The sequence below is a fragment of the Macaca mulatta genome, chromosome 16 (assembly GCF_049350105.2).
Source record: "Macaca mulatta isolate MMU2019108-1 chromosome 16, T2T-MMU8v2.0, whole genome shotgun sequence".
Lineage (NCBI taxonomy): Eukaryota > Metazoa > Chordata > Mammalia > Primates > Cercopithecidae > Macaca > Macaca mulatta.
In genome coordinates, this window is record NC_133421.1 from 44,642,580 (window position 1) to 44,668,089 (window position 25,510).

Below are 25,510 nucleotides of genomic sequence, written 5' to 3' on the forward strand. Positions count from 1 at the left end.
TGTGAGGGAGGCGCTATTTTTTATCCCTGTTTCACCAATGAAGAAACTGAGGTTCGGTGAGGTTAAGTCACTTGCCCAAGGTCACCCAGCTAGGCAGCACAGGGCTGGACTTCACATCCACCTCTGACTGCAGAGCCAGTGCTTTCTAACAGCTCCCCTCCCCACCCATGAAGCTGTGTACATGTTTTCCTACTGTAAGGTGGTTTCTCTGAGAGCAGAGATCAGGTGTGGCCTATCTCTGTATTCTGCTGCAACAACCACCATTGTCCCTCCACACAGGAAGGTATTGGGAGTGTCGGTGTAGCACATTTAGAATTCTAGCAGTGAAGTCTGATCATATGTGAGCCATGAACCCCTATAAACCGTCTGGGCTTTCCCTTTCCCCAACCTACTGGGCACAGTGGAATCTGCCGCCTGTGGTTTCAGGATAGAGAGCCTTGGCATCTACGGACAAAGTTTCCCTCCCCAACAGACACTTTCTAATACTGCCTATCTCTCAGGGCCACACCGCCATCCTCTACATGCCCGTCTGTCACCATCCTTCTTCTCCTTCGCAGGGCAGTGCTGAAGGGCACAGGTGTCAGGCATTTTGAGATCTTCAGAGAAGGGCAGGGCTGCTCTCACCATGGAGTATTAGAGCTGGAAGGGGCCCAAGGGCTCATGCAGTCTGTTCCTTGGTTTTACCCCTCTCATGATGCTGCTTCTCAGTCACACTGGCCCTTGGTCTGGCCAGCCACATAGCTAGCGGGACAGCAGTGGCCTCAAATCAAGGGGGGAGGCTGGCCCATAATTGTTACACTCTGTGATGATTATGAAGTCAGCTCGTTGCACCCGCATCCTGCCCAGACTAAAGGTGGGCCATTGCCACCACAGTTTCTCTCTGCTTCTGGTCAGCTGGGTTGTCCTGCACAGTGACGGCTGTCATCCCAAACAAACCAGATGGCATCAGAGGCACTCCATCAAGTGGGAGATGGGGAGGAGGCTGTACTGAAGAAAGAAAACTTCAACATGATGAATGCCCTCGACCAACTGCCAAAACCCTTTCCAAACCCCAAGTCTATGAACCGGACCGTCACTACCAAAGGACTCCCACTTTCCTCAAAGGGCAATTTGGTCAACTTCTTGGAGGATGATACCATCAACCTACCGTAAGACACAAATCTGGTCCTTTCCTCTCTCTCTCTCTCTCTCTTTCTTTTTCTTTTCTTCTTTTTTTTTTACAGGGTCTTTGTCACCCAGGCTGGAGTGCAGCAGTGCAATCTCAGCTCACTGCAGCCTTGACTTCTTGAGCTCAAGTGATCCTCCCACCTCAGCCTCCCAAGTAACTGGGACTATTTATGCGCCACCACCACACCTGGCTAATTTTCATTTTCTTTTCTTTTTTTTTTTTTTTTTTATTGTGGAAACAGGGTTTCACCATGTTGCCCAGGCTGGTCTTGAACTTCTGGGCTCAAGCAATCCTCCCGCCTCAGCTTCCCACAGTGTTGTAGGTGTGAGCCACCGTGCCTATAGTTTCTAAGAAAGGCTGGAGCTGGGGGCTGGGCAGAGAGACTTAAAGAAGCTGTACTTCCATGACTTGTCACAATCCAGTTCCTTGACTCCCAGAGAAGAGTGTGTGAGCAGGTTGGATCTATTTATGTATTCCTAAGCCCCAAATCACTTCTTGGAGGCATATGGCGCTCCCACTCCAGGAGGCCTTCCTGGATTAGTCAGTTTTATTGACAGTGCTCGTTGTCCTGCCTTGTCTGGCTGTGGTCCTCACCATCACCAAACCCCCAACACCCCCATGGCTCCTCTTCCTCAACCCTCCCTGTTTGGTAACTTCATCTACCTGACTGTTCCCCAGTAGCCTGCCTTCCTTCGGATTGGGTTTTGCTGTTCCTCCTCACCAAGTCTGGGTTTCCTCTACTTCATTCCACAAAACTCTTTGAGCACCTGCAAGGTGTCTGGCCCAGTGTTGAAGTTCTGGGAACGTACAGCTGGAAAGCACAGTCCCTGTCTTTAAGGAGCTCCCAGACTGGTATATGGAGGTCAGGGTTGAAAGGACGGGGATCATGCAATAACGAGAATGATACAGCATAGTCTGGTAAGTACCAGGACAGGATGCCTTGAGGGACCAGAGGCGCTTAGTATAGCTTGAGACTGGGTGCAGTTGAGGGAGGCTTCTTGAAGGAAGTGATATTTGAGCTGAGTCTCCAAGGAAAGAAAGGAGTTAGCCAGTGAAGGGGTGGTGGTGCAGGGTGATATGGGCTGGGGGAATTACATGCAGGGTATTTTTTTTTTTTTCAACACGGAGTCTCGCTCTGTCGCCCAGGCTGGAGTGCAGTGGCGCGATCTCAGCTCACTGCAAGCTCCGTCTCCTAGGTTCACGCCATTCTCCAGCCTCAGCCTCCCGAGCAGCTGGGATTACAGGCGCCCACCACACGCCTGGCTAATTTTTTGTATTTTTAGTAGAGACGAGGTTTCACCGTGTTAGCCAGGATGGTCTCGATCTCCTGACCTCATGATCCACCCGCCTCGGCCTCCCAAAGTGCTGGGATTACAGGCGTGAGCCATCGCGCCTGGCCTCATGCAGGGTATTTTTATGGGTGGGTGACCTGTGCAGACCTATGCACACATGGCCCTGCACTTACAAGGGGCTTGTGCTTAGTTTAACGCTTTGCTGTTACTATCTTCAAATTCATAATCTTTGAATAAGGGGCTCAATGTACTTCAGTTTGCACTGGGCCCCACAAACTGCATAGCTGGTCTTGATTCTATGAGAGGGCTGTGGTGTCCATTCCTGAAAGTGCCCATAAGCGAGCAGGTGTGGCTAAAGTGATGGATACTTGTAGGAAACTTCATGGTATACTGGGAATCTTGGGCTGGAAGCCCAAATTCAAATCCAAGTTCTGCCACTTAGAGATTTATGGTCTTAGACAAGTTAGTTAAGATCAGAGGCCAGATGGGGTGGCTCACACCTGTAAACCCAGCACTTTGAGAGGCTGAGGCGGGTGGTGAAGTCAGGCGTTTGAGACCAGCCTGGCCAACGTGATGAAACCTCGTCTCTACTAAAAATACAAAAATTAGCTGGGCGTGGTGGCACGCGCCTGTAGTCCCAGCTACTCGAGAGGCTGAGGCAGGAGAATCCTTTGAACCTGGGAGGTAGAGGTTGCAGTGAGCCAAGACTGTGCCATTGCACTCCAGCCACGGGTTTGGGAGACAGAGCAAGACTCTGTATTTAAAAAAAAAAAAAAAAAAAAAAAATCGATCAGGGACCTTCAACCTCTCGTTTGCCAAATGGGGCTAACACCCATCCAGCAGAGCTATTGTGAACATCAGGAGGAGGAGATGTTCAGCATGTAGCCAGTGCCTAGCAGCCTAATACCCAGACTCTTCAGTCTACAAAAGACCTTGGTGGGGGAATCATTTATTCCAAATGTCCACCAAGGGCTAGCATAGGATTGTCCTGTGCTATCCCTTGTCCAAATGTCCATCTGGGCTAATCAGGATTTCCCAGAAGGAGGCTGATGAGGCTGGAACTTGGGGAGTAAAAACTTGGCCCATTCATCAACCAAGACATGGGAGGCTGGCTGGGAGTAAGGGATCCACAAACTGGATTGTGACCTATTAATGGGTCAAGAAGTCCTTCTAGTTGGTGAAGACCACTATGATAAAACTAAACTGGCCAGGTGCAGTGGCTCACGCCTGTAATCCCAGCACTTTCGAAGCCCAAGGCAGGTGGACCACGAGATCAAGAGATCAAGACCATCCTGGCCAACATGATGAAACCCCTTCTCTACTAAAAATACAAAAATTAGCTGGGCATGGTGGTCGCACCTGTAGTCCCAGCTACCTGAGAGGCTGAGGCAGAAGAATCGCTCAAACCCAGGAGGGGAGGTTGCAGTGAGCTGAGATCACACCACTGCACTCCAGCCTGGCCGACAGAGTGAGACTCCGTCCCAAAAACAAACAAATAAATAAATAAACTATAATATAATTGGAAATTCCAGAGCCCATTGCACACAGAGTAAGTATTGGTCTGCAAAATGTTTGTTTTAGTTATAGATGTATATATACCCATACTAAGTTACCATGGAAAGTGTATTTTACTCTGGGTAAAGGTAAAAAAAAAAGATTTGAAAGCCAAACTTTTTGGCTTGGTATTCTTCATCAGTTAAAAAAATATTGTTTTTTTTTATTTGTCTGGGGGCTGTGGCTCATGCCTGTAATCCCAGCACTTTGGGAGGCTGAGGTGGGCAAATCACCTGAGGTCAGTAGTTTGAGACCAGCCTAGCCAACATGGTAAAACCCATCTCTACTAAAAATACAAAAGTTGGCCAGATGTGGCAGCATGGGCCTGTAATCCCAGATACTCGGAAGGCTGAGGCAGGAGAATCGCTTAAGCCAGGGAGGCAGAGGTTGCAGTGAGTCGAGGTCACACCAGCGCACTCCAGCCTGGGCAACAGAGCAAGAATCCGACTCAAAAACAAACAAACAAACAAACAAACAAACAAAGAGAGTAAAAACAGAAAAAAAATATTAAGTGATGGGGATCATGTACAAGGTTTTTCTTTGTAATAGCAAAAAATTGATAACAAAACAAATATCCATATAGGCCAGGCAAAGTGGCTGATACCTATAATCCAAGCACTTTGGGAGGATCACTTGAACCCAGGAGTTCGAAATCAGCCTGGGCAACATGGCAAAACCCTGCGTCTACAGAAAAGTACGAAAACTAGCTAGACATGGTGATGTGCACCTGTAGTCCCAGCTACTCAGGATAAGGTGGGTGGATGGCTTGAGCCTAGGAGTTTGCGCCACTGCACTCCAGCCTGGGCAGCAGAGGGAGACCCTGTCTCAAAAAAACAAAACTAAAACAAGTATCCGTGTAATGGCAAATCATATAACAGTAAAAATGACTGAACCAGAGCTACATGTATCACTATAGATGAATGTCAGCACAAAGTCGAGTGAAAAAAGCAAGTTGCAGATGGATATGTGCTGAATAATATCTTTTATTTATACGACGTCTACAAACGTGAAAAATAATAGATCTTATCTAGAGATAACAAATGTGTAAGAAACCTATAGAGTCGCACATTGACTAATAAATACACAATTTAAAATAAAGCTAGATGAGGAGTAAATGGAGGTTTAATATAATATTCTTGATATTTTTGTATAAGTTTAAAATACTTCATAATTTTTAAAAATTCAGAATGGAAGAAACAAGTTTTTGAGCATCCACCCCAACATATGTACATTTGTTTTATTTTATTTATTTCTGAGACAGGGTCTTGCTCTATTGCCCAGGCTGGAGTGCAGTGGCACGATCTCGGCTCACTGCACCCTCCACCTAGCGGGCTCAAGCGATCCTCCTGCCTCAGCCTTCCAAGTAGCTGGAATTACAGGCACCCACCACCATGCCCAGCTAATTTTTTGTATTTTTAGTAGAGACAAGGTTTCACCATGTTGGCCAGGCTGGTCTTGAACTCCTGACGTCAGGTAATACACCCGCCATGGCCTCCCAAAGTGCTGAGATTTTGCACCTGGCCCATATGTGTATTTGTATTCCTGTTAATTTTACATGCTAGATATTAATAGATATTATTAAATGCTACTAAAATGTAAGTAAATATTAGTAATTCCATTAAAATTTAAACAATAGTAAATAGATATTAATGAAATTGAATGTATTACTTCCATAGGCCAGTACATCTTTGTGGTTATTCCCTGGGGCATTTGCACCGCATTTGGAGGGAGGACTTGCCATTTTAGCATGTTTTTTAAATTGTGATTTTCTAAGGAATTTTTTTTTTTTTTTTTTTTTTTTTTGAGACGGAGTTTCCCTCCGTCGCCCAGGCTGGAGTGCAGTGGTGCGATCTCGGCTCACTGCAACTTCCGCCCCCCGGGTTCAAGCAATTCTCCTGCCTCAGACTCCCAAGTAGCTGGGATTACAGGCGTCCACCACCACACTCAGCTAATTTTTGTTATTGGAGACAGGGTTTCACCACGTTGGCCAGGCTGGTCTCTAACTCCTGACCTCAAGTAATCCGCCCGCCTTGGCCTCCCAAAGTGCTGAGATTATAGGCGTGAGCCGGCGTGCCCAGTCAGAATCTTATTAAAGATGCAGATTCCCTAGTCCCATGCTAACTGGGGACCAGAGACTAAAAGTCCGCATTTTTAGTAAGTGCCCTGGTGACTCTAATGCAATGCTATAGAGCAATGAGGCTGTTCCAAGCTGTTTGCAAGTGGCTGGACATGCTGGTAAGTCAGGCCCAAGGCCTGTCCTCAGGAGCCCTCAGGTGGAACGGGCTGGGGTGGCCTCCTTCATCTGACTCACCTGTCTCCCCTCTTGCTCCAGGAAGCCGATGCCAGTGGATGATTCAGATTGCAGCTCTGATGATACCAGCATCTCTGCCTTCTCATCCACCTTGCTGAACCCCATCAAATTAGCTGTGACCCAGCCCAACAGCAGCTTCTTTGCAGGGATGCTGGAGGGGGAGCTGAACAAACTCAGCTTCTCTCCGATGGCCAAGAATACAGAAAAGGAGGACCTGGCCCTCGGCCCCTGCCCATGCCCATCTAAGTGCCAAATGGCCACGAGGGGCCTGCTGGACCTTGACAACCCTGAGCTGGAGACAGAAACCTCCTCAACGCACTCGGAATCTTCTGTGGTTGTGGACCTGCCGGACACCCCCTTCATCTTCGAGCACACTGTCAGCAATTCCACAGCTGTGGTGCGTTTCCCTTGCTCATGCGTTCAGCAGAGGCTTATTGTGCCAGGCACTGAGCTGAGCTCCATAGGTAGTGAGAAGGTGCCTGCCACCTGCATCTCGACCTCAAGTTCATGGTTTAGGAAGGGAGAGGACGTGTCTGTAAAAACTCCAGTGCAAGACAGAAAGCGTTCAGTGCTGTAGGAAAAGTTCAGGCGAAGTGCCACTAGGATTTCAGAGGAAAGATATATTACTTCCAGATGCAGAAATAAGCCTGGTGGCTTTTGGTAACATCTGAACTGGGAAGCAGAGGTAGCATGTAAACATCTAGAGGTGGAGGAGGGAAAGCATTCCCTGGAGGGGCGGACCCTAGCAAAAGCTCCTAGGAAAGTATGGGAGGAAATCTCAATTTGAACAAGATGGCAGGTGATCTGTAGGAATAGGAAAGCATGAGAAGCCCTGGATGAGGACCTGGTTCAAGTGAGGCTCCTCGGGATTCCTAGGCCTCCTCCCTAGAGGGTCTGGGGTGAAGCCTGATAATTTGCATTAGTAACAGATTCGCAGAGGATGCTGGTGCTGCCAGTCCGCAGGCCACACGCCGAACAACACCGTCCTACACTATGGGAAGTGAAGACAGGGGTCAGGACGGGGAATGTTAGTCTGGGGTCATCTTCCAGAGTACTCCATTGTTAGGATACTGTATAGATTTTTCTGTAACTAACAGGGAACAGCTTTGTACAAAGCTTCACATCAGATGATGAAAGCAATTCGAGCTGTATCTTGGGAAGATGCCTGGAATTCCACTGTTGGATGGCCCAGAGCAGTGTTTCTCAAAGGGCTCTCCAGATGGACAGTGTCAGCATCGCTCAGCAAATTGTTAGAAATTTAAATTCTCGTCTCCCTCCATCACATTTGGGCCTCCTGACTCAGAAACTTTTGGGGCGGAGGCCAGCAATCTCTTTTAATAAGTCCTCCAAGGTATTCTAATGCACACCAAGTTTGACAATCACTGGCCTAGATGGAGGAGAAACCAGACAGGAGGCAGCAGGCCCAGAAATCTGCAGTTACAAAACCTCCCTGAGATGCTTAACCAGGCTTAGCAACCATTGTAGTACAAAGTGTATGGGCTCTGGAGCTATGGGTTTGAACCCTGGCTGTCACTTAATTGCTGTGTGATGATGGACCAGTCACTTGCCCTCTCTGGACCTAGTTGTTAAGAAGATTTCTAAGGTCCTTCTCAGCTGACAGAGTCTAGAACAGGGGTTCCCAACCTTTTTGGCACCAGGGACTGGTTTCATGGAAGATCATTTTTCCATGGATCAGGTTGGGGGGATGGTTTCAGGATGATTCAGCATATTACATTTATTGTGTATTTTATTTCTATTATTATTACATTGTAATATATAATGAAATAATTATACAACTCACCATAATGTAGAAACTGTGGGAGCCCTGAGCTTGTTTTCCTGCAACAAGAGGGTCCCATTTGGGGGTGATGGGAGACAGTCACAGATCATCAGGTATTAGATTCTCATGAGGAGCATTCAGCTTAGATCCCTCCCATACAATTCACAATAGGTTCACTCGCCTGTGAGAATCTAATGCCGCTGCTGATCTGACAGGAGGCGGAGCTCAGGTGGTACTGTGAGCCGTGGGAAGCAGCTGTAAATGTAGATGAAGCTTCGCTTGCTCGCCCACCGATCTCCTCCCGCTGTGCTATCCAGTTCTGCACAGGATATCTGCTATCAGTCCATGACCCAAGGGTTGGGAACCCCGGTGTAGAAGAAATATGGAACGAGGGTGCACCCTAAAGTGGGCGGGGCTGCCCAGGAGAGTAGCACATGCTGTGGGGCAGGGCTTCCACACTCAGTGCTGCAGTACCTCGCACCTTCCATCTGACCTGCCTGGGTCGCAGCAGGAGCAGGGGATGGGCGTGGGACATCCTGACCCCAGTTGGGAGGGTGAGGGGACAGGAAGGACAGGACAGATATGAGGAAGCCTTGGGGCTCTCTCTTACCCTAGATTTCCTGGACCTACGCCTTGGGCAAGCAGCCGGTCAGTTTCTACCAGGTCCTGTTGCAGGAGGCGGCCGAGACACAGGAGAATGAGTTGCCCAAGGCAAAGAATCGTCCATGGATCTTCAACAAGATCTTGGGCACCACTGTCAAGCTGATGGAGCTGAAGCCTAACACATGTTACTGCCTCACTGTCCGTGCAGCCAACACAGCTGGGGTGGGGAAGTGGTGCAAGCCCTACAAAGTGAGCCCTGGGAAAAGAGGGGTCTTGGGGGTGGAGAGAAGTCCCAAACCAGGGAACCAGGGCTTTGGAGGTTGGGAACACCCCTATACCCACATGTCTCATCTGGCTAGCTTTCCTTCCGCCTGGGTCAAGAAGCATCAATTCCAGGATGCATGCTTCTGGAAGGTTTACGGATTAAGCCACTCTGGGGCCCACTAGGAATGCATTTTTCAACATCCTATTTTTCAACGAACGTATTTTTCAACATCACTATAATGTTCCCCTTCCAAAGCCATTGGTTTTTAGACTCTGCAACTCAGTGCCAATAATTGTGAGTAGGCTGGGAAGTCAACGGCATTGAAAGAAACAGGCAAGACAAGAGGCTAAAGGGGGATGAAGAAGGGAACAGCCGGGTATGGGTAGGGGTACAGGGGTGTAGAGGCCTGAGTAGAGACAGCCCTTTGGTTGGAAACATCCCATAACTGAGGAGGCACAGGCTTGAGTCATGCATCTTTGTACCTGTTTCCTGCACCAATGGCTAGGTTGGATAAGGCTGTTTAAAACAGGTCTGAGTTAGCAGACAGAAAAAAAAGGAGGTAATAGAGAGCCAGGCTCAGATCTCGGAAGGACTTCTGAAGGGTTTTCTTGTTTCACTTCAGTTTGCAACCCTGGCCACTGACTTCAGCAGCTTTCCTGAGAACAACCCCATCCAGATCACCGTGCGGCGCAAGGAACCCCAGCGAAAGATCGTGTCCATCGGGCTGGAGGAGATGCGGAGGCTGGAGGATCTGGAATACCTATTTCCCTATTAACAGGGAGGGCCCCAGGACACCCCTCACCAACTTTCAGCTTTGGCCCCGGGCCCTTAGGAACCAGAACTGTGAGACTTACCGTACCACCAGCACCATGCAGGCCCAAGGGCCTGGCAGAGTGGTATGGGAACCCCACCCCTGGGCTGGGGCCAAGGCTAGATAGATAGGGGCCCCATTCACCCGGAGACATCCCAGGCCAGGCCATGCTAGGCTCAGCCACTGCCCACAGCTGCTAGACTCCGTCCTCCCACAAATCTGGGCTGGGTCCAGGTCCCTCATTAAAGAACTGCAGGCCATCTAGCACCCTAAAATCTGCTTTATGCTGCAGACAGCCTCAGATGGGCTGTCACCCACCTCTTAGCTTCCACCAGGACGGACTCTACATGAGTAGGGAGATGGAAAACAGGCAGCTAGGCAATAGGATGCTGCCATCACCCCTTCCCCAGTGGGGCGGGGGACAGGGGCAGGGAGACTGGTGCTGTAAGACTAAAAGCCTCTTACACCAGAAAAACACAGAAATAGCTGTCATGGACAGAAGTGGTGGCCCATGAGCTGTCAAACTAGCTTGAGCTCTGGAGGAAGGGATGTGGTACAAAGTGCACAATAAGCTTTGGGGAAGGGTCTGGTTTAATCCCAGCTCTTCCTCTTACTGGATGTGGGGGCGCGGGCTAATCATTTAAGCTTCTTGTGGTGTTTCCTCATCAAAAGTTTGGGGGCTTGAGAACTTTCCAGGCCTGGTACAGTCTGAGGGCACAGCAGACAAGCACCTGACACCAAGGAGCTCAGTGGCTGATAGCTTTGTTCGCTTCTCATGTAGCCTCACTGCAGAGATGTGCAAGGTGGAGGCCAAGCACCACAGCTAGGTGACGCGCAAAACCCAAAAGCACGAAGGGTGGAGGAGGGTAAGAAGGAGCCATATGCTAGTTCTGAGCAGTTTATACAAGGATGGTTTGGAAATCCAATCTGAGTAGTTCATACCATGACCCAGCTTAGCATGGGATGCAGGAGAAAGCGGAGGCAGGGTGCATGCAGGGCAAGATCTCGGCCTGCGGTCTGAGTCCTGATGGGAATTCCTTTCATTACTTGAAAGTTCTCATGTGGCAGAGAACTATCCTCTGTTATCAACCATACCCACTTGGGCTCAGAGCTTACTGCTGCCTCCCCATCTGAGGGAATCCTCTGGAAGAACCATCACCTTCCCCGCTCTATCCTGAGGGCCCAGGGAAGTGCTTGGTGCCTGGCAGGGCCTCAGGCAGTGTGCTACGGGAAGGCAGAGGTGTCCCCTAGAGCAGGGCTAGCCAGCAGAACCCTCTGAATGACGAAAACCTTTCTGTGCGCTGTCCAATACTGGAGGCCTTATCCCGTGTGGCAGAGGAACTGCACTTCTATTTCATGCTAGCAGCCACATATGGCCGGTGCCTACTGCAGTGGACAACAATACAGCCCTAGATTCTCCTTGGCCACTATCACGACTGGCCTCTCTCTTACCGACACGGGGGAAGACGGGGAAGGCAAGTGCCTGGTCAGTGTGGTTTTGGCGTAGTCCAGTGCAAGGGAGGGGGCTGGACAATCTGATTTAGCACAGTCCTTGATTGAGTTCTGGGGATTCTAGGACAAGGAATTAGAACCCAACACACAAAACATAAGTTATTTATTTGGTCATAGAACCTGGGGTCTGACCCTGTACAGAGTTGACACTAGCGGCCCACTCACAGAGCCTGGCCGCCCACCACCCCCGTCTGTACCAGTAAGGTATAGAGTAGCAGACACAGGCCAAGTTCGGTGACAACTTCCTGTGACCTTCGATTTCTGGCTCTGGGGTGTGCCACAAGCAGGGGATCTGTGGGAAGACCCCACTCGGGTCTGTCGAGGACAGCAGGCCACGCGCATTCTCAGGTCCCCACTGGTGGGAAGGGTGTGTGCGCTGCCACCCGAGTCTTTGTTCTCTGGCAGGAAAGGCGGCTGGCAGAGGCCGAGTCCAGGTGGGGGTCAGAGAGAACTGCAGGCCTTCTCATCTCCTCCATCTGTGGAGAAGGGAAGGGTGTCAGGATGGAGATGCCACCTCAGGAAAGGGAGGCTGTCATATAATCCCAGTGTCAACTGACAGACGGCCTGTGGTCCACCCTCAGAGTCACCAAGAGCCAGGCGACCGTCTCTGCTCTGGCTACCCAAACTCAGGCTGCCCACCCACTGTCTGCTGCCGCCAGGACCTCCACCCAGGGCCTGGCCCCTGGGATGCCCACCACCAAATAGTCACAATCCCTTATAAGCACACGACACTTTAGCTTCCAGAGTGCTTACCCTCCTATTTTTGATCCTGTCTACGATGGTTTGATAATTCCCAAGAGACTGATTAACCAAGTTCTCTGTAATTACTCATTGGCAGAACTAGGATTTGAACTCGTGTCTTGGGACTCTGAAGTCCAGTGACAGAAAGACCTGGACGCGTCCTCTAAGAGGGTATCCTATTGCCTCTGTTATTCTGGTTGCCCTCCCACCTGCCCACTGAGAACCTGGCTCCACACACCTCCTCAGGACAGTCTGAGCACCTGGAGGACCCTGTGGAATTCTATGCCATAAGGGAAAGTGTGCAAAGAGGGACTGGCTTAGGGTCAGGAGGGCCAAGCACGCCAACCACCACCTCCCCCACACTCACATCCGGAGGCATTTGTCCTTCCCACCACTTGCCACTCTCTGGCCATCTGGACTCCAGTCAACAGCATATACCTAAAGGGAGGCAGAGGAGGGAGGCAGAGGAGGAAGGCAGGTGAGGTGGTGAGAGGGAGACAGCCAGGCTCCAATCCCAATCCCGCCTCTGCCCGAGGGTTGACCCTACCTCATCCGCGTGGCCGGGCAGGTCCATGGCCAGCTTCTGGGCCTTCACATCCCACACCTTCAGTGTGCTGTCACTGCTGCCGCTGACCAGGAGCCGGCTGTCAGCTGACCATGCAATCTGGTACACGGCAGCCACGTGGCCGCGTAGGGAACCCAGGTACCTGGTCCAGAAGACAATGATGGATCTTAGTCTGAGTTAGATCTTCCAACACGTCTGAAGGGTCCCCTATGCTCATGGTCATGGTTCTCAACCTTGGCTGTTTGTTAGAAATACCTGGGAACTTTTACAAAATCATACTGCCTGGTCCCCATCCGAGGCCATTTTAATCATTACCAGTCATTACAATTTGTAAAACTTCTGCAAATGAGTAGCTTCTAGCATGCCTCTTGCTTGCCCTCCATACCTGCACAACTTTGCATGCCTTAGACTCCAACGTGGCCATCTGCTTAGCCCATCTGCCTGACATCCCCCCAAGCAGCAGGTGCCTGCTGACAGGTGGCATGGAGTAACAGTGGGCCAGGCCGACCTGAACTTTCACATCAACACAGTTGAGCTGTTTCTCTTTGGACAAACCATCAGGCCTCTCTGAGACTCAGTTTCCTTATTTTAAAAAGGAACCCAATTACCTATGTTAAAGGGTTGCTGTGTGAAAACACAGTGACTGATGCAGAGGTACCCCTTCAACCCCAACAAGGTATTCCTGGCTCTTTTTCTCCCCTTGCCTCTGCCTTTGCCTCTCCTCTGATCCGATTAACCCCAAGGGCATTGTGCCTCATCACACCAAGGGTTCCCACACTAGAATGCGTAGCAGAGTCACCTGGTAACTTTATTAAAATGAAGAATCAGATCCACAGGGTCTGAGTGGGGGCCAGGACTCTGCATTTCTATCAAGCTCCCATGTGATGCTGATGCCACTGGTCTGTGGCCCACACTTTGAGGAGGTCCAAGTAACATTTGTACCACAAGCCTACCTACCACCACTTCACCTTCTCCAGGGCTACAGCCCTACCACTTCAGCTAGCTCTAAGATCACTTCTCTCCTAAGACATAAACTAGCTTTTTCTTGAGACAGAGTCTCACTCTGTTGCCCAGGCTGGAGTGCAGTGGTGTGATCTCGGCTCACTGCAACCTCCGTGTCCCAGGTTCAAACGATTCTCCTGCCTCAGCCTCAGGGGTAGCTGGGATTATAGGAATGTACCACCATGCCTGGTTAATTTTTGTATTGTGGTAGAGACAGGGTTTTGCCATGTTGGTCAGCCTGGTCTCAAACTCCTGAACTCAGGTGATCCGCCTGCCTCGGCCTCCCAAAGTCCTGGGATTACAAGCATGAGCCACCGCACCTGGCCTGAACTAGCATTTTTAGTGACCATTTAGTGTGGGTCCTAAACATACTGTCTCATTAAATCCTTGTAACTAGGCCAGGCGTGGTGGCTTACACCTATAATCCCAGCACTTTGGGAGGCCAAAGCATTTGGATCACTTGAGCCCAGGAGTTCAAGACCAGCCTGGTCAACATGGTGAAACCCCGTCTCAACTAAAAATACAAAAATTAGCCAGGCACGGTGGCAGAGGCCTGTAATCCCAGCTACTTGGGAGGCTGAGGCAGGAGAATCACTTGAACCCAGGAAGCAGAGGTTGTAATGAGCCAAGATCGTGCCACTGCACTCCAGCCACTTGAACACCAGGCGAGAGTGAAACTCATTTCTAAAACAAACAAACAAACCCTTGTAACAAAGCTGAGAGGTAGGGGGTCTGCATATTACCAAAGAGGAAACATTGGCTTAGAAAATCCAAATACCTGCCAAGGCCACATAGCTAGTAAGTGGCAGTGCCAAGCCACTCCCACTATTCACTCCTTACAGAGGGGCAGTACCCACCCCCACTCACTTGCCCGTCCTGCCATCCCACAGCTTGATGGACTTGTCGAAGGAGGCACTAGCCACGATGCGGGAGTCAGGAGAGAAGAGCACCTGGTTGATGAGAGCTTGGTGTCCTGTCATCCGAGTGAGAGGCTTTTTGTCCTCTGCTGGGGACCATAGGAATAAGGTGAAGTCATCTGAGCCAGACACCAGCCTCTCTGGACCGTGGCCCTAGGGGAGGCAGAAAGCACACTGTGTTGGGTGTGGTCTCAGAAAGAAGGAGGGCCCAACTTTGGCAGCAAACATACATCCTGATTACTCAATGCCAGGGACAGAGAGAGGCCAGCACTAGAAGCAATGAGGACTGGGTTGGCCACTCACTCGCACGTGATCCCAGGCAAGTCACTTCATCCAAAAGGCAAAAGAAACTCTACGTGCATGTAGAAAAATATTTTTAAGATACACAATTACAGAAAAAGCAAGGCACAAAATAATGTGTTAAAAGGAGTAGGATTTTATGTATGTACGTATGTGTGTGTGCTTATACATACATACTGTATATAGACATGTGTATGTGTGTATATTAAATCTCTGGAAGGTGATTCAGGATATTGGTAGCACTGGATGCTACAATAGAGATGGGAGACTCCGTGATCTACCTTTTTGTATTTTTTGAACGTGAATGTGTAAACAATCTTAAATAAAACAATAAACTAAAATAAAAAAGAAGCATGTCGGAAATATAATAAATAGGTAAGCAAATAAACTAAACAAAAAATGAAATAAAATGATCTCTAGCACATTAATATTTTAGGACTGCAAACTAGGATTATGAAGAACAACTTTTTGGAACAGGTACATCTGAGCTGGGTCTAAAGGGGAGAAGGGTCTGAGAGGGTTTTAGTGATTGGCTAAGGACTGGCAGAGCTGGGGGTGCATGTGGCTGGCACACACTCACCCGCACGAGGTTGTATCGGCTCAGAGCCCTCTCCTTCAACTCCTGCACTGTGTCCAGGTACCAGAGGGGAGAAGAGGAGATGAGGAAGAAGGCTGATTAGAAAATCTGATACAAAGAGCAAACACTCCCCATTAAGCTAGAGAACTGGCTCCTTCCCAAGCAGCCCCAGCTCTTCCTTCTCCCAATCACTCACAGGATCCTTGGAGGTCTTGGGCATTAACTGAGGCCTCAGCAGGTTCAAAGGCCCCGGTGCGCAGGGCATAGTCAGTACTGAGGGCCATGGTGTTCACCCAGTGGCCGTGGCCTTGCAGAGTCCGGCACAGCACACCCTAGGGCAGAGCGAGTCAGGTCAGACACACACACTCCTCCCCATCCCTGGGAGATTAGCCCCAGGAGATGGGTGGTACAGGACTAAGAATCATCTTCACTCATGCATTGTGATCTTAATCAAACCACCCCTCTGGGGTCAAGTCTGTCCCCACTTGTAAAATGGAGTTCAGATCATGAAAATGTTTCACGGAAGAGGAGTTAGGTATGGCAGAGTAAACAGCTCCAGTCCAATACGTTTGGGATATGGTAGATCTGACAAAGCTCAACAGGTGTCCTACAGGAGGAATTTCCGGAGTGTGACGATCTCATGGGGACTCTGCAATCTCCACTATGATGCAGCACCAACCACAGAACTCCTCATTCCCAAAACACCTTCCTTGACCAGGGCTGCCAGCACACATCTGGGAAACACTGAACTCGCAGATGTCAAGGTTGTTCTGAGTGCCAGCATCTTGTGACGTGAGATTTTCTGGACTGGTTACTGAACCCTCCCAGTGCTTACGTCATGAGCCCTCCAGACTTTGATGGTGCGGTCCTGGGAGGCAGAGTAGAGAAGCCCGTCCCCTCCCCACCGGAGACAGGTGACTGACTGGGTGTGCCCGGTGAGGATGCGCTCACAGCGGCCTGCAGTTGTGTCCCAGATCCGCACACTGCCATCCTTGGAGCTGCTGGCCACATAGCGGCACTCAGGGTTCCTGCAAAGAAGGGAGATGTGACCTCATCTGTGACCTGGCAACATCTGTCTGCCCATGGCACCTCCCCATTCCCAACTCAAAGGCCATGGACAATCTCTTGACAGCTTTCTGACACCAAGACCTGGCTGCACTGCAAGGTGGTTGCAACGAGCAGATCCTGTGATGAGCAGCCTCTCCCAAGCAGCAACGCAGGTCCGCACCTGGAATACGCTTCTCCCATGCCTGACAGGCCGTCATGGTCATTCAGCTCATGCCCATCTCGTCCTCTCACGTAAAACTTCTATGCATTGGGCAGGGAAAGGGGATGTCTCTGATCCCCTGACTCATTTGTCCCAGCTCCATCAGTGTCACTTACGCATGAAGGGGCTCCCAGCTCAGGCCTGTGATCCACTTGCTGTGGCCAGCGAGGGTCCTGCCCACCTGCTTCCCTGTGCTTGGGTCCCAGAGGAGAATCTGAAGGATAGAAGTTCACTGAATAATCCTCCCCAACAGGTCTCTGGCTCCACCAAAAATCCCTGCCTACCACTTCCAACCCAACCCTCCCCGAAGACTCCTGAACCTGATTCTGAACTGTCCCCTAGGGAAGCTGCCCTTGAGTCTCTGCCTAGTTAACCTGAGCACCACCTACCTGGCCATTCTTGCAGCCTGAGGCCAGCTTCTTGCCATCTGGAGACCACGATATACTAAGGACCCAGTGTCTGTGTCCTAAGAAAGCAGAGAAGGGAGAAATAAGGGACTACATCTGTCTTTATTCCCAGTGCCCAGCGGTGCCTGGCAGGTGCCAGGTACTCCTTAGTCATTTGAATAAATGAATGATCGAACAAAAGGAGCGATGAGGCTTTCTGGGGATGGAGAGAATGCAACCCAAGTGTTAGAGCTCTGCATCTTGCTGCATGGATAACACCATCACTCTCTAATGATTCCTTATGTGACACATACTATGAAGTGTTTTCGTACATGTCATCCCTTGTTATTCTCACAAGGGTTCTAAGGTATGGAGCAAAGCAAGAAGTATCATCCCCATTTTCCAGACCAGAAGACTGAAGCTTAGAAAGGGCACATGCCCTACACACACAAGTTCACTCAACCAATCTGGTATAGCAGTGGTTCTTCAAGTGTGGTCCCGAGAGCAGCATTATCAGCATCTCCTGGGAACTTGTTAGAAACACAAATTCCCAGGCCCTAACCCAGGCCCAGTAGAACCAAAACTCTGGGGGTGGGACCCGGCAATCTGTATTTTTTTTGTTTTCTTCTTTTTTTTTTTTTAACGGAGTCGCACTCTGTCGCCCAGGCTGGTGTGCAGTGGTGTCATCTCGGCTCACTGCAACCTCCACCTCCTAGATTCAAGCAATTCTTCTGCCTCAGCCTCCCGAGTAGCTGGGATTACAAGCACATGCCACCATGCCCGGCTAATTTTTGTAGTTTTAGTAGAAATGGGGTTTCACTGTCAGGCTGGTCTCAAACTCCTGACCTCAAGTGATCTGCCTGCCTTGGCCTCCCAAAGTGCTGGGATTACAGATATGAGCCACCACGCCTGGCCAGCAATCTGTATTTTTTGTTTTTTTGAGACGGAGTCTCACACTCTCACCCAGGCTGCAGTGCACTGGCGCCATCTCGGCTCACTGCAAACTCCGCCTCCCAGGATCACGACATTCTGCCTCAGCCTCCCAAGTAGCTGGGACTACAGGCGCCCGACACCGTACCCGGCTCATTTTTTGTATTTTTAGTAGAGACAGCGTTTCACCGTGTGAGCCAGGATGGTCTCAATCTCCTGACCTTGTGATCTGCACGACTCAGCCTCCCAAAGTGCTGGGATTACAGGCGTGAGCCACTGTGCCCGGCCAGCAATCTGTATTTTAACAAGCCCCTAAGGTGAGGCAATTCTGATTTGTGCTCAAGTTTGAAAACCACTGTGGCAGAGGCAGGATTTAAATTAGGTTCTCCTTGCTACCAGTCAGTCAGCCTTTCCCCACGTCCCATATCGACTCCTTGGTGCAGTTTCTGCTTGTGTCTAAGTGGCTGGCTGCGCTCAAGGACATGGTCTCTACCTAGGAACAGACAGCCACCAACTGGATATTAAGGGGTTGTAATCTGCAAAGTGAGACCCTCATCTCTATGAAAACAAAAAACGAGCCAGGTGTGGTGGCAAGTGCCTGTCGTCCCAGCTACTCTGGAGCCTGAAGTAGGGGGACTGCTTGAGCCCAGGAGTTCGAAGCTTGAGCCCAGGAGTTCAAGTTAGCTATGACTGCACCACTGTACTCCATCCTGGTCGACAGAGCAAGACCCTGTCTCAAAAAAGAAAGAAGATCCCCTAAATGGCTAATTGCATACTGACCCTTGCATGTGAAATGTGGTGTCTCCGTGCTGAGATCCCAGAAGCGCACGGTGGTGTCACCAGAGCCACTGGCCAGGTACCTGGGGGAAGAACAGAGGATGCTTGATACTGCATATGTGCATTCCTGCCACCTATTCAATCACTTTCTGTGAACAGAATATGGAACTGGACTCTTTCCTCGACCCTGAAAAGGAGAAAGACAATAATGATGCCGCCCTCTGGGAGAATACCCCAGGAGGCCATTTCTGTCCTCTCCACAGCTATAACCAGCTTTTGAAGTTCTCATTGCCTTCCTAAGTTTGAGATAAGCAACTAATCCCGGTTTCACAGATGAAAAATTAACTCAGAAAGGTTAAGTGATTTATACAAGTCACACAGCTCAGATCTTGAGAAATCAAGTCCAGGAAAGGTTTGTCCAAGGCAGGGGTCCTTAGCCTTTGGGGACCACGCCCTACTGAGGAAGTCCCTTAATGGCAAGCTGAGTCCAGAGCTTGGGTCAATGGTAAGCAGCCCTTAGGCCCCATCAGTTACAACTCTGGGGGACCCTCCCCACACCAGGCAGAGGCTGCACCCCCACATACCCCCTCCATGAGTCTGCAGCTGTCCTTACTTTCCCGTGGGGCTGAAGGCCACAGAAATGACTGCCTCACTGTGACCATCCAAGGAGCTGGTGCAGCGAGTCACGGCCCGGACTCTGAAGACAGCCTGTGGCTGGTAGATGATGTCTAGGACCTTCTCAGTCTCCACTGCCTGGGACTCCAACGTCTTCCCCAGTGAGGAGACGATCTCAGCATCGTGGACAAAGAAAGCCAGTGGCAGGGGATCCTCCTGAAGGACAATGGTAAAGGGCAACCCTTCATCAAAGGATGTGCAGGGGCACCCTCTGCCGGGGATGCTCCCTGCTGAGCTGTGGGAGGTGAAGCTTATTCTTTTCAGCCACTGTGCTAGGGACACCCCCATCATTGCCCATTGAGCAAGACCTTTTATTTATTTATTTTTGAGACAAGAGTCTCACTCCGTCACCCAGGCTGGAGTGCAGTGGTGCAATCTCTACTCACTGCAACCTCTGCCTCCTGGGTTTAAGAGTCTCCTGCCTCAGCCTCCCGAGTAGCTGGGATTACAAGCGCCCGTCACCACGCCCGGCTGTTTTACATTTTTAGTAGATACAGGGTTTCACTATGTTGGCCAGGCTGGTCTCAAACTCGTGACTTCAGGTGATCCACCTGCCTCGGCCTCCCAAAGTGCTGGGATTACAGGTGTAAGCCACTGTGCCCAGCCGAGCAAGACCTTTTAAATCACTAAACAGCAGTTGTAGGACACTTACACAGCACTCCGAAACTCTTTTTTCTTTTTGTGTTTGAGATGGAGTCTCGCTCTGTTGCCCAGGCTGGAGTGCAGTGGTGAAATCTCAGCTCACTGCAACCTCCACCTCCTGGGTTCAAGCAATTCTCCTGCTTCAGTCTCCTGAGGAACTGGGACTACAGGCGCCTGCCACCACGCCCGGCTAAGTTTTGTATTTTCAGTAGAGACTGTTTTCGCTATATTGGCTAAGCTGGTCTCGAACTCCTGACCTCTAGTGATCTGCCGACCTTAGCTTCCCAAAGTGCTGGGATTATAGGCATGAGCCACCGCACCCCGCCTGAAATTCTTTATCTGCATCTCATAACAACCCTGGGAAGTAGATACTAATATTCCTACTGACAGTTTCAAAAGCAGAGGCTCAGAACAACTAAGTAATTTGTTCGATGTCCCATTGCCAATGATTAATTCAGGTTCTTTAGGTCCAAGATAGGATTAACATATAGCATTATGCAGTGTTTCCCAAACTACCACACCACACTGTATTTCTGTAAAAAGCACCCAAAAAGCCTGTTAAAAAAATGTAGACTTTCTACTTCATCCTAGAGTTTGGTTTAGTAAGCCTGGGACGGGGTCCAGGAACTGCAATTTTAAGGACCTTTTCTGTCCCCAGGGCAGCTCTTCAGTAAACACACTGGCTTAAAGTTTAAAAGCAAAGGCCTGGCGCGGCGGCTTACGCCAGTAATCCCCAGCACTTTGGAGGCCAAGGCGGGCAGATCACGAGGTCAAAAGATCGAGACCATCCTGGCCAACGTGGTGAAACCCCCGTCTCTACCAATTAGCTGGGCGTGGTGGCGCGCACCTGTGGTCCCAGCTACTTGGGAGGCTGAGGCAGGAGAATCGCTTGAACCCGGAAGGCAGAGATTGCAGTGAGCCGAGATCACACCACTGCACTCCAGCTTGCCAGCCTAGCAACAGAGCGAGACTCCGTCTCAAAAAAAAAAAAAAAAAAAAAAAGGCAGGGGTACTCAGATAGTTTTGGGTTCCAATTCCAACTCTGCTACCTACTACATAGTATCGTGCAAATAATTGAGTCCCTCCAGGCCACGCTGTAAAATGGAGATATTAACGTGCCCCATCTTGGGGGACTGTGACAAGGAATCAATGAAATACAGTATCCAATGCGTTCAAAGCTAGGCCCGTCTCCACAGGTGGACGCCGATGGTTGGCGTGTAAAGCGCTTTGCCACAGATTCCATCTCTGACATAGGTGGGAACTCACGCCGGGTGGGTCACCACAGACCGTTAGCGGGGGGACCGTGAACCGCAGACCCTCGGTCATCTGATTCCCCCACCGCACCCGCCCGGGGGTGGAGATGCGAGACCGCCCTGGCAGCCGCTCACCTGGGCCAGTAGCGCGTTGCACACGAGCTGCAGCCTGTCCGGGGTGATGTCCACGGGCACGTCGAACGGGGAGCCCAGCAGCTGCCCGCCCTCATCCTGGAACTGCACTAGCAACCGCTGCACATCGCGCGCCACCGACTCGTCCTGCGCGAGAAAGCGGGGCGGGAGTCAGTCTCGTCGCCCGCCCGGAAGAGCCCCACTTCGTTTCCCTCCGGCCTCAGGGACCCGGGCCCTAGCGCCGCGACGCCCCCCGCCCCCATCCACGCACACCCACCGCCACTGCCGCCGCCATCCTGCGTACCCACGTGGAGGAGAAAGAGCCCGGCAGACAGAGCGCCATCTCCGTGGTCGGGCGGGGTAGCCGCCGGCCACATCGCCCTCTGCTGTTGGGGAGGAGAAGCGTCCCGCTGCGCACGCCTCAGGGATTAGAAATGGGTTTACCTGGTGCTCCTCCCGCCCCTCAGCAGCCTTCACATTTATTTTTTCCCAGGGTCTTAGAGGACACAGTCAACTTTTGACTCTTCACAACAGGGATTCTAGTCCCATTTTAATTTTATTTTATTTTGAAACAAAGTTTCACTCCTTTGCCCAGACTGGAGGGCAGTGGCGCCATCATGGCTCACTGCAGTCTCGAACTTTCGGACCCAGGGATCCTCCCACCTCAGCCTCCCGCGTAGCCTGGAGTACAGGCACACGACACCCTGCCCGGTTATTTTTCTTCATTTTTTTAGAGACGAGTTCTCACTACGTTGCCCGGGCTGGTCTCAAACTCCTGAACTCAGGCAGAGACTCCCCAACTCCCCAGCCTCAGCATCCCAAGGTGCTGGGATTACAAGTGTGAGCCACCACGCCTGGCCTAGAAATTAGTATCCTTTTAAAAAATGGGTCAAGTTAAGGCTGGGCGTGGTGGCTCACGCCTGTAATCCCGGCACTTTGAGAGGCCGTGGGGAGCCGATCACTTGAGTCCAGGAGTTCGAAACCAGCCTGGCCAACATGGTGAAACCAGGTCTCTACTAAAAATACAAAAAGATTAACCAGGCGTGGTGGCATGCGCCTATGGTCCTAGCTACTTGAGAGGCTGAGGTGGTAGATCCGCTTGAACCCAGGTGGCAGAAGTTGCAGTAAGCCAAACTCTTACCACTGCATTCCAGCCTGGATGACAGAGCAAGACTCTGTCTCAGTAAATAAATAAATAAATAAATAAATAAATAAATAAATAAATAAAATGGATCAACTCAATTAATACTTGAGTACAAAAGCAAACCATTTCTACAGTCATCAACCCTGTCAAGCAATAACAGTGATAATGACATCAACGAATCAGGAATTGTTCTAAGTGCTTTTTCCACATAGCTCATTTAATTCTTGTAACCCTTTTCTCCCTATATTACAGATAAAGAACTTATCTGTAATGAACTTATCAGCAATGAACTTGAGCTCTCTTGCCTGAAACGAAGGATCTCCCTTGCCAACTCTCCTCTCTCTCCCTCTACTGCTCGGAAGTCTCAAGCTCTGCCAAGTCATCCTCATGAACACAGCTTGGATCTGCTCTCCCCATCTCCACCGCCCCACTCTGGTCCGAGTCCCCATCATCACCTGCCTGGACCACTATAACAGCCTCCCGATGAACCCTCCTGTCTCCATTCCTGCCTCTTTCCACCCATTCTCCACGATGCAGCCAGGGTTATCTTTTCAGATAAAAAATCTGGCCTGTTGCTCTTCACCCTCAAACCCCGCAATGGCTCCCTTACGTGCAGGAAAAAAGAAAACTCCTTATAATGGTCCATTCAGCCTTGCTACATCCAGCCACCCCTCTCTTTAGGTTACATCTTGCTGGCTTTTTCTGAGTTCTTACAAGGCACAGCTCTTCCTGCATCAGTGATTTTGCACGTGCAGTTTTTTCTGTCTGGAACGGTGATGGAGTGAATTGTGCCCTTTCCCTAATTCAAGCTTATCCAACCCCTGGCCCACAGGCTGCATGCAGCCCAGGACGGCTCTGAATGTAGCCCAACACAAATTCATAAGCTTTCATAAAACATGATGAGATTTTCTTTCGATTTTTTTTTCAGCTCATCAGCTTTCATTAGTGTATTTTATGTGTGGCCCAAGGCAATTCTTTTTCCGATGTGACCCAGGAAAGCCAAAAGATTGGACACCTCTGCCCTAATTTATATCCTGAAGCCCTAGCTCCGAATGTGGCTGTATTTGGATATAGGCTCTATTATTATTATTATTATTATTATTATTATTTATTTTTTAGAGACAGGGTCTCACTCTGTTGCTCAGACTAGAGTGTAGTAGTGTGATCATAGCTCACACAGCTTCAAACTCCCAGGCTCAAGTACTCTTCTTACCTCAGTGTTCTGAGTAGCTAGGACAACAGGTGTGTGCCACTGTACCTGACACTCGGTTAACTTTTTAAAATTTTTGTAGAGACAAGACTGTCACTATGTTGCCTAAGCTGGTCTCGAACTCTTGGCCTCAAATGATCTTCCTGTCTTAGGCCTTCCAAAGTGCTGGGATTACAGGCGTGAGCCACCATGCCTGGCCTGGAGATGGGTCCTGTAAGGACATAATAAAGGCTAATAAGTGAGTTTGTATGGGTAGGACCCTAATCAAATAGAACTGGTGCCCTTGTGAAAAGAGGAAGAGACTCCAGAGTGCTCTCTCTCTGTCCCTCCCACCCCCACTGCCTCCCTGAGCACACACAAAGATGAGGCCACAGGAGGACACAGGGAGAAGGTGGCTGTTTGCATCCAGGAAGAGAGGCCTCATCAGAAACCAACCCTTATGGTACCTTGACCTTGGATTTCTTTACTCCAGAGCTGTGAGAAAATAAATTTCTGTTGTTGAAGCCTCCTGGTCTGTGCTATTTTATTATGGCAGCCAGAGCAGACTAATACAGGAACAGTTCCTCGTTATTTAGGTCTTGCCTTGAATATTTATTCATTCATCCAATAAATGTATTGAGCATCTACTCTCTGCCAGACATTTTTATAGGAGTTCTGTGTATACTAACTCATTTATCACTTACACAGGGAAACCTTTGAAATGATGTCATACTTCCCTGTTGTATGTTTTCAAAACATCCTGGTATCCCTCATATTTAGAAAGCACAGATCCAGCTGGGCACAGTGGCTCACGCCTGTAATCTCAGTACTTTGGGAGGCCGAAGTGGGAGTATCACTTGAGCCCAGGAGTTTCAGACCAGACTGGACAACATAGTGAGATCTTGTCTCTACAAAAAAATTTTAAAAATAGTCAGGTGGCATGCACCTGTAGTCCCAGCTACTCAGGAGGCTCAGATGGGTGAATTGCTTGAACCTAACCTGGCAGGTCAAGACTGCAGTCATCCATGATCATGCCACTGCATCCCACTTGTGACAGTGAGACCCTGTCTCAAAAAAAAAAAAAAAGAAATCACAGAATCACAGATCCATGGAATTATTTCATTCATTCATTCAACAAATAACATTGAGCACCTTCTTTTTCTTTTTTTATTCTTTTTTGAGCCGGAATCTTGCTCTGTCGCCAAGATCTCGGCTCACTGCAACCTCCATCTCTGGGGTTCAAGCATGAGCCACTGTGCCCCACACCATTACAAATGCTTGGAATATGTGAGGGAACAACATAGACACAAATCCTTGCCCTCATGAGTGTTCTATGCTTCACAATTCCTTGCACATAATAAATGTTTAAGAAATGCGGGCCAGGTGCGGTGGCTCACGCCTGTAATCCCAGCACTTTGAGAGGCCTAGGCAGACAGATCACGAGGTCAGGAGTTCAAGACCAGCCTGGACAACATGGCGAAACCCTGTCTCTACTAAAAATACAAAAATTAGCTGGGCGTGGTGGCACGCACCTGTAGTCCCAGCTTCTTGGGAGGCTGAGGCAGGAGAATTGCTTGAACCCGGGAGGTGGAGGTTGCAGTGAGCTGAGATTGTGCCACGCACTCCAGCCTGGGCAACAGAGGAAGACTCCGTCAAAAAAAAAAAAAAAAAAAAAAAGGAAAAAGGAAAAAAAAAAAGAAATGAGACTGGGAGGTAT

The 25,510-nt window shown here is 49.9% G+C and overlaps 2 protein-coding genes across 3 annotated transcripts; one reads left to right on the forward strand and one right to left on the reverse strand.

Annotated features, from left to right (window-relative positions):
* The first annotated feature begins 825 nt into the window (after positions 1-825).
* FNDC8 (fibronectin type III domain containing 8) lies at positions 826-10,045 on the forward strand. Its single transcript, NM_001194617.2, is given in 4 exon segments — positions 826-1,148; positions 6,347-6,722; positions 8,721-8,957; positions 9,596-10,045. Coding segments are annotated over 4 exon segments (975 nt in total). The 5' UTR covers positions 826-939; the 3' UTR covers positions 9,749-10,045.
* Positions 10,046-11,382: 1,337 nt separating this feature from the next.
* On the reverse strand, positions 11,383-21,777 carry NLE1 (notchless homolog 1). 2 transcript variants are annotated; one of them, XM_028835701.2, is made up of 13 exons: positions 21,738-21,777; positions 21,464-21,607; positions 19,343-19,589; positions 18,762-18,841; positions 17,055-17,131; positions 16,782-16,879; positions 16,234-16,426; positions 15,595-15,730; positions 15,402-15,448; positions 14,472-14,674; positions 12,585-12,744; positions 12,405-12,475; positions 11,383-11,772 (listed from the first exon to the last, which is right to left on the reverse strand). In XM_028835701.2, the coding sequence occupies exons 8-13, from the start codon at positions 15,680-15,682 to the stop codon at positions 11,760-11,762; spliced, it is 582 nt and encodes a 193-aa protein (XP_028691534.1). In that variant the 5' UTR covers positions 15,683-15,730; positions 16,234-16,426; positions 16,782-16,879; positions 17,055-17,131; positions 18,762-18,841; positions 19,343-19,589; positions 21,464-21,607; positions 21,738-21,777; the 3' UTR covers positions 11,383-11,759.
* Between the last annotated feature and the right edge of the window lie 3,733 nt (positions 21,778-25,510).

What these genes read in the sequence shown, in the direction of transcription:
- NLE1 (XM_028835701.2), bottom strand. Translation starts at nt 15,682, where the DNA reads ATGGCCCTCAGTACTGACTATGCCCTGCGCACCGGGGCCTTTGAACCT. An exon ending in CCAAGACCTCCAAGGATCCT is followed by an intron (nt 15,449 to 15,594) that starts GTGAGTGATTGG and finishes ACCTGGACACAG; the next exon opens with TGCAGGAGTTGAAGGAGAGG. An exon ending in TGGGATGGCAGGACGGGCAA is followed by an intron (nt 12,745 to 14,471) that starts GTGAGTGGGGGT and finishes CTTCTGGACCAG; the next exon opens with GTACCTGGGTTCCCTACGCG.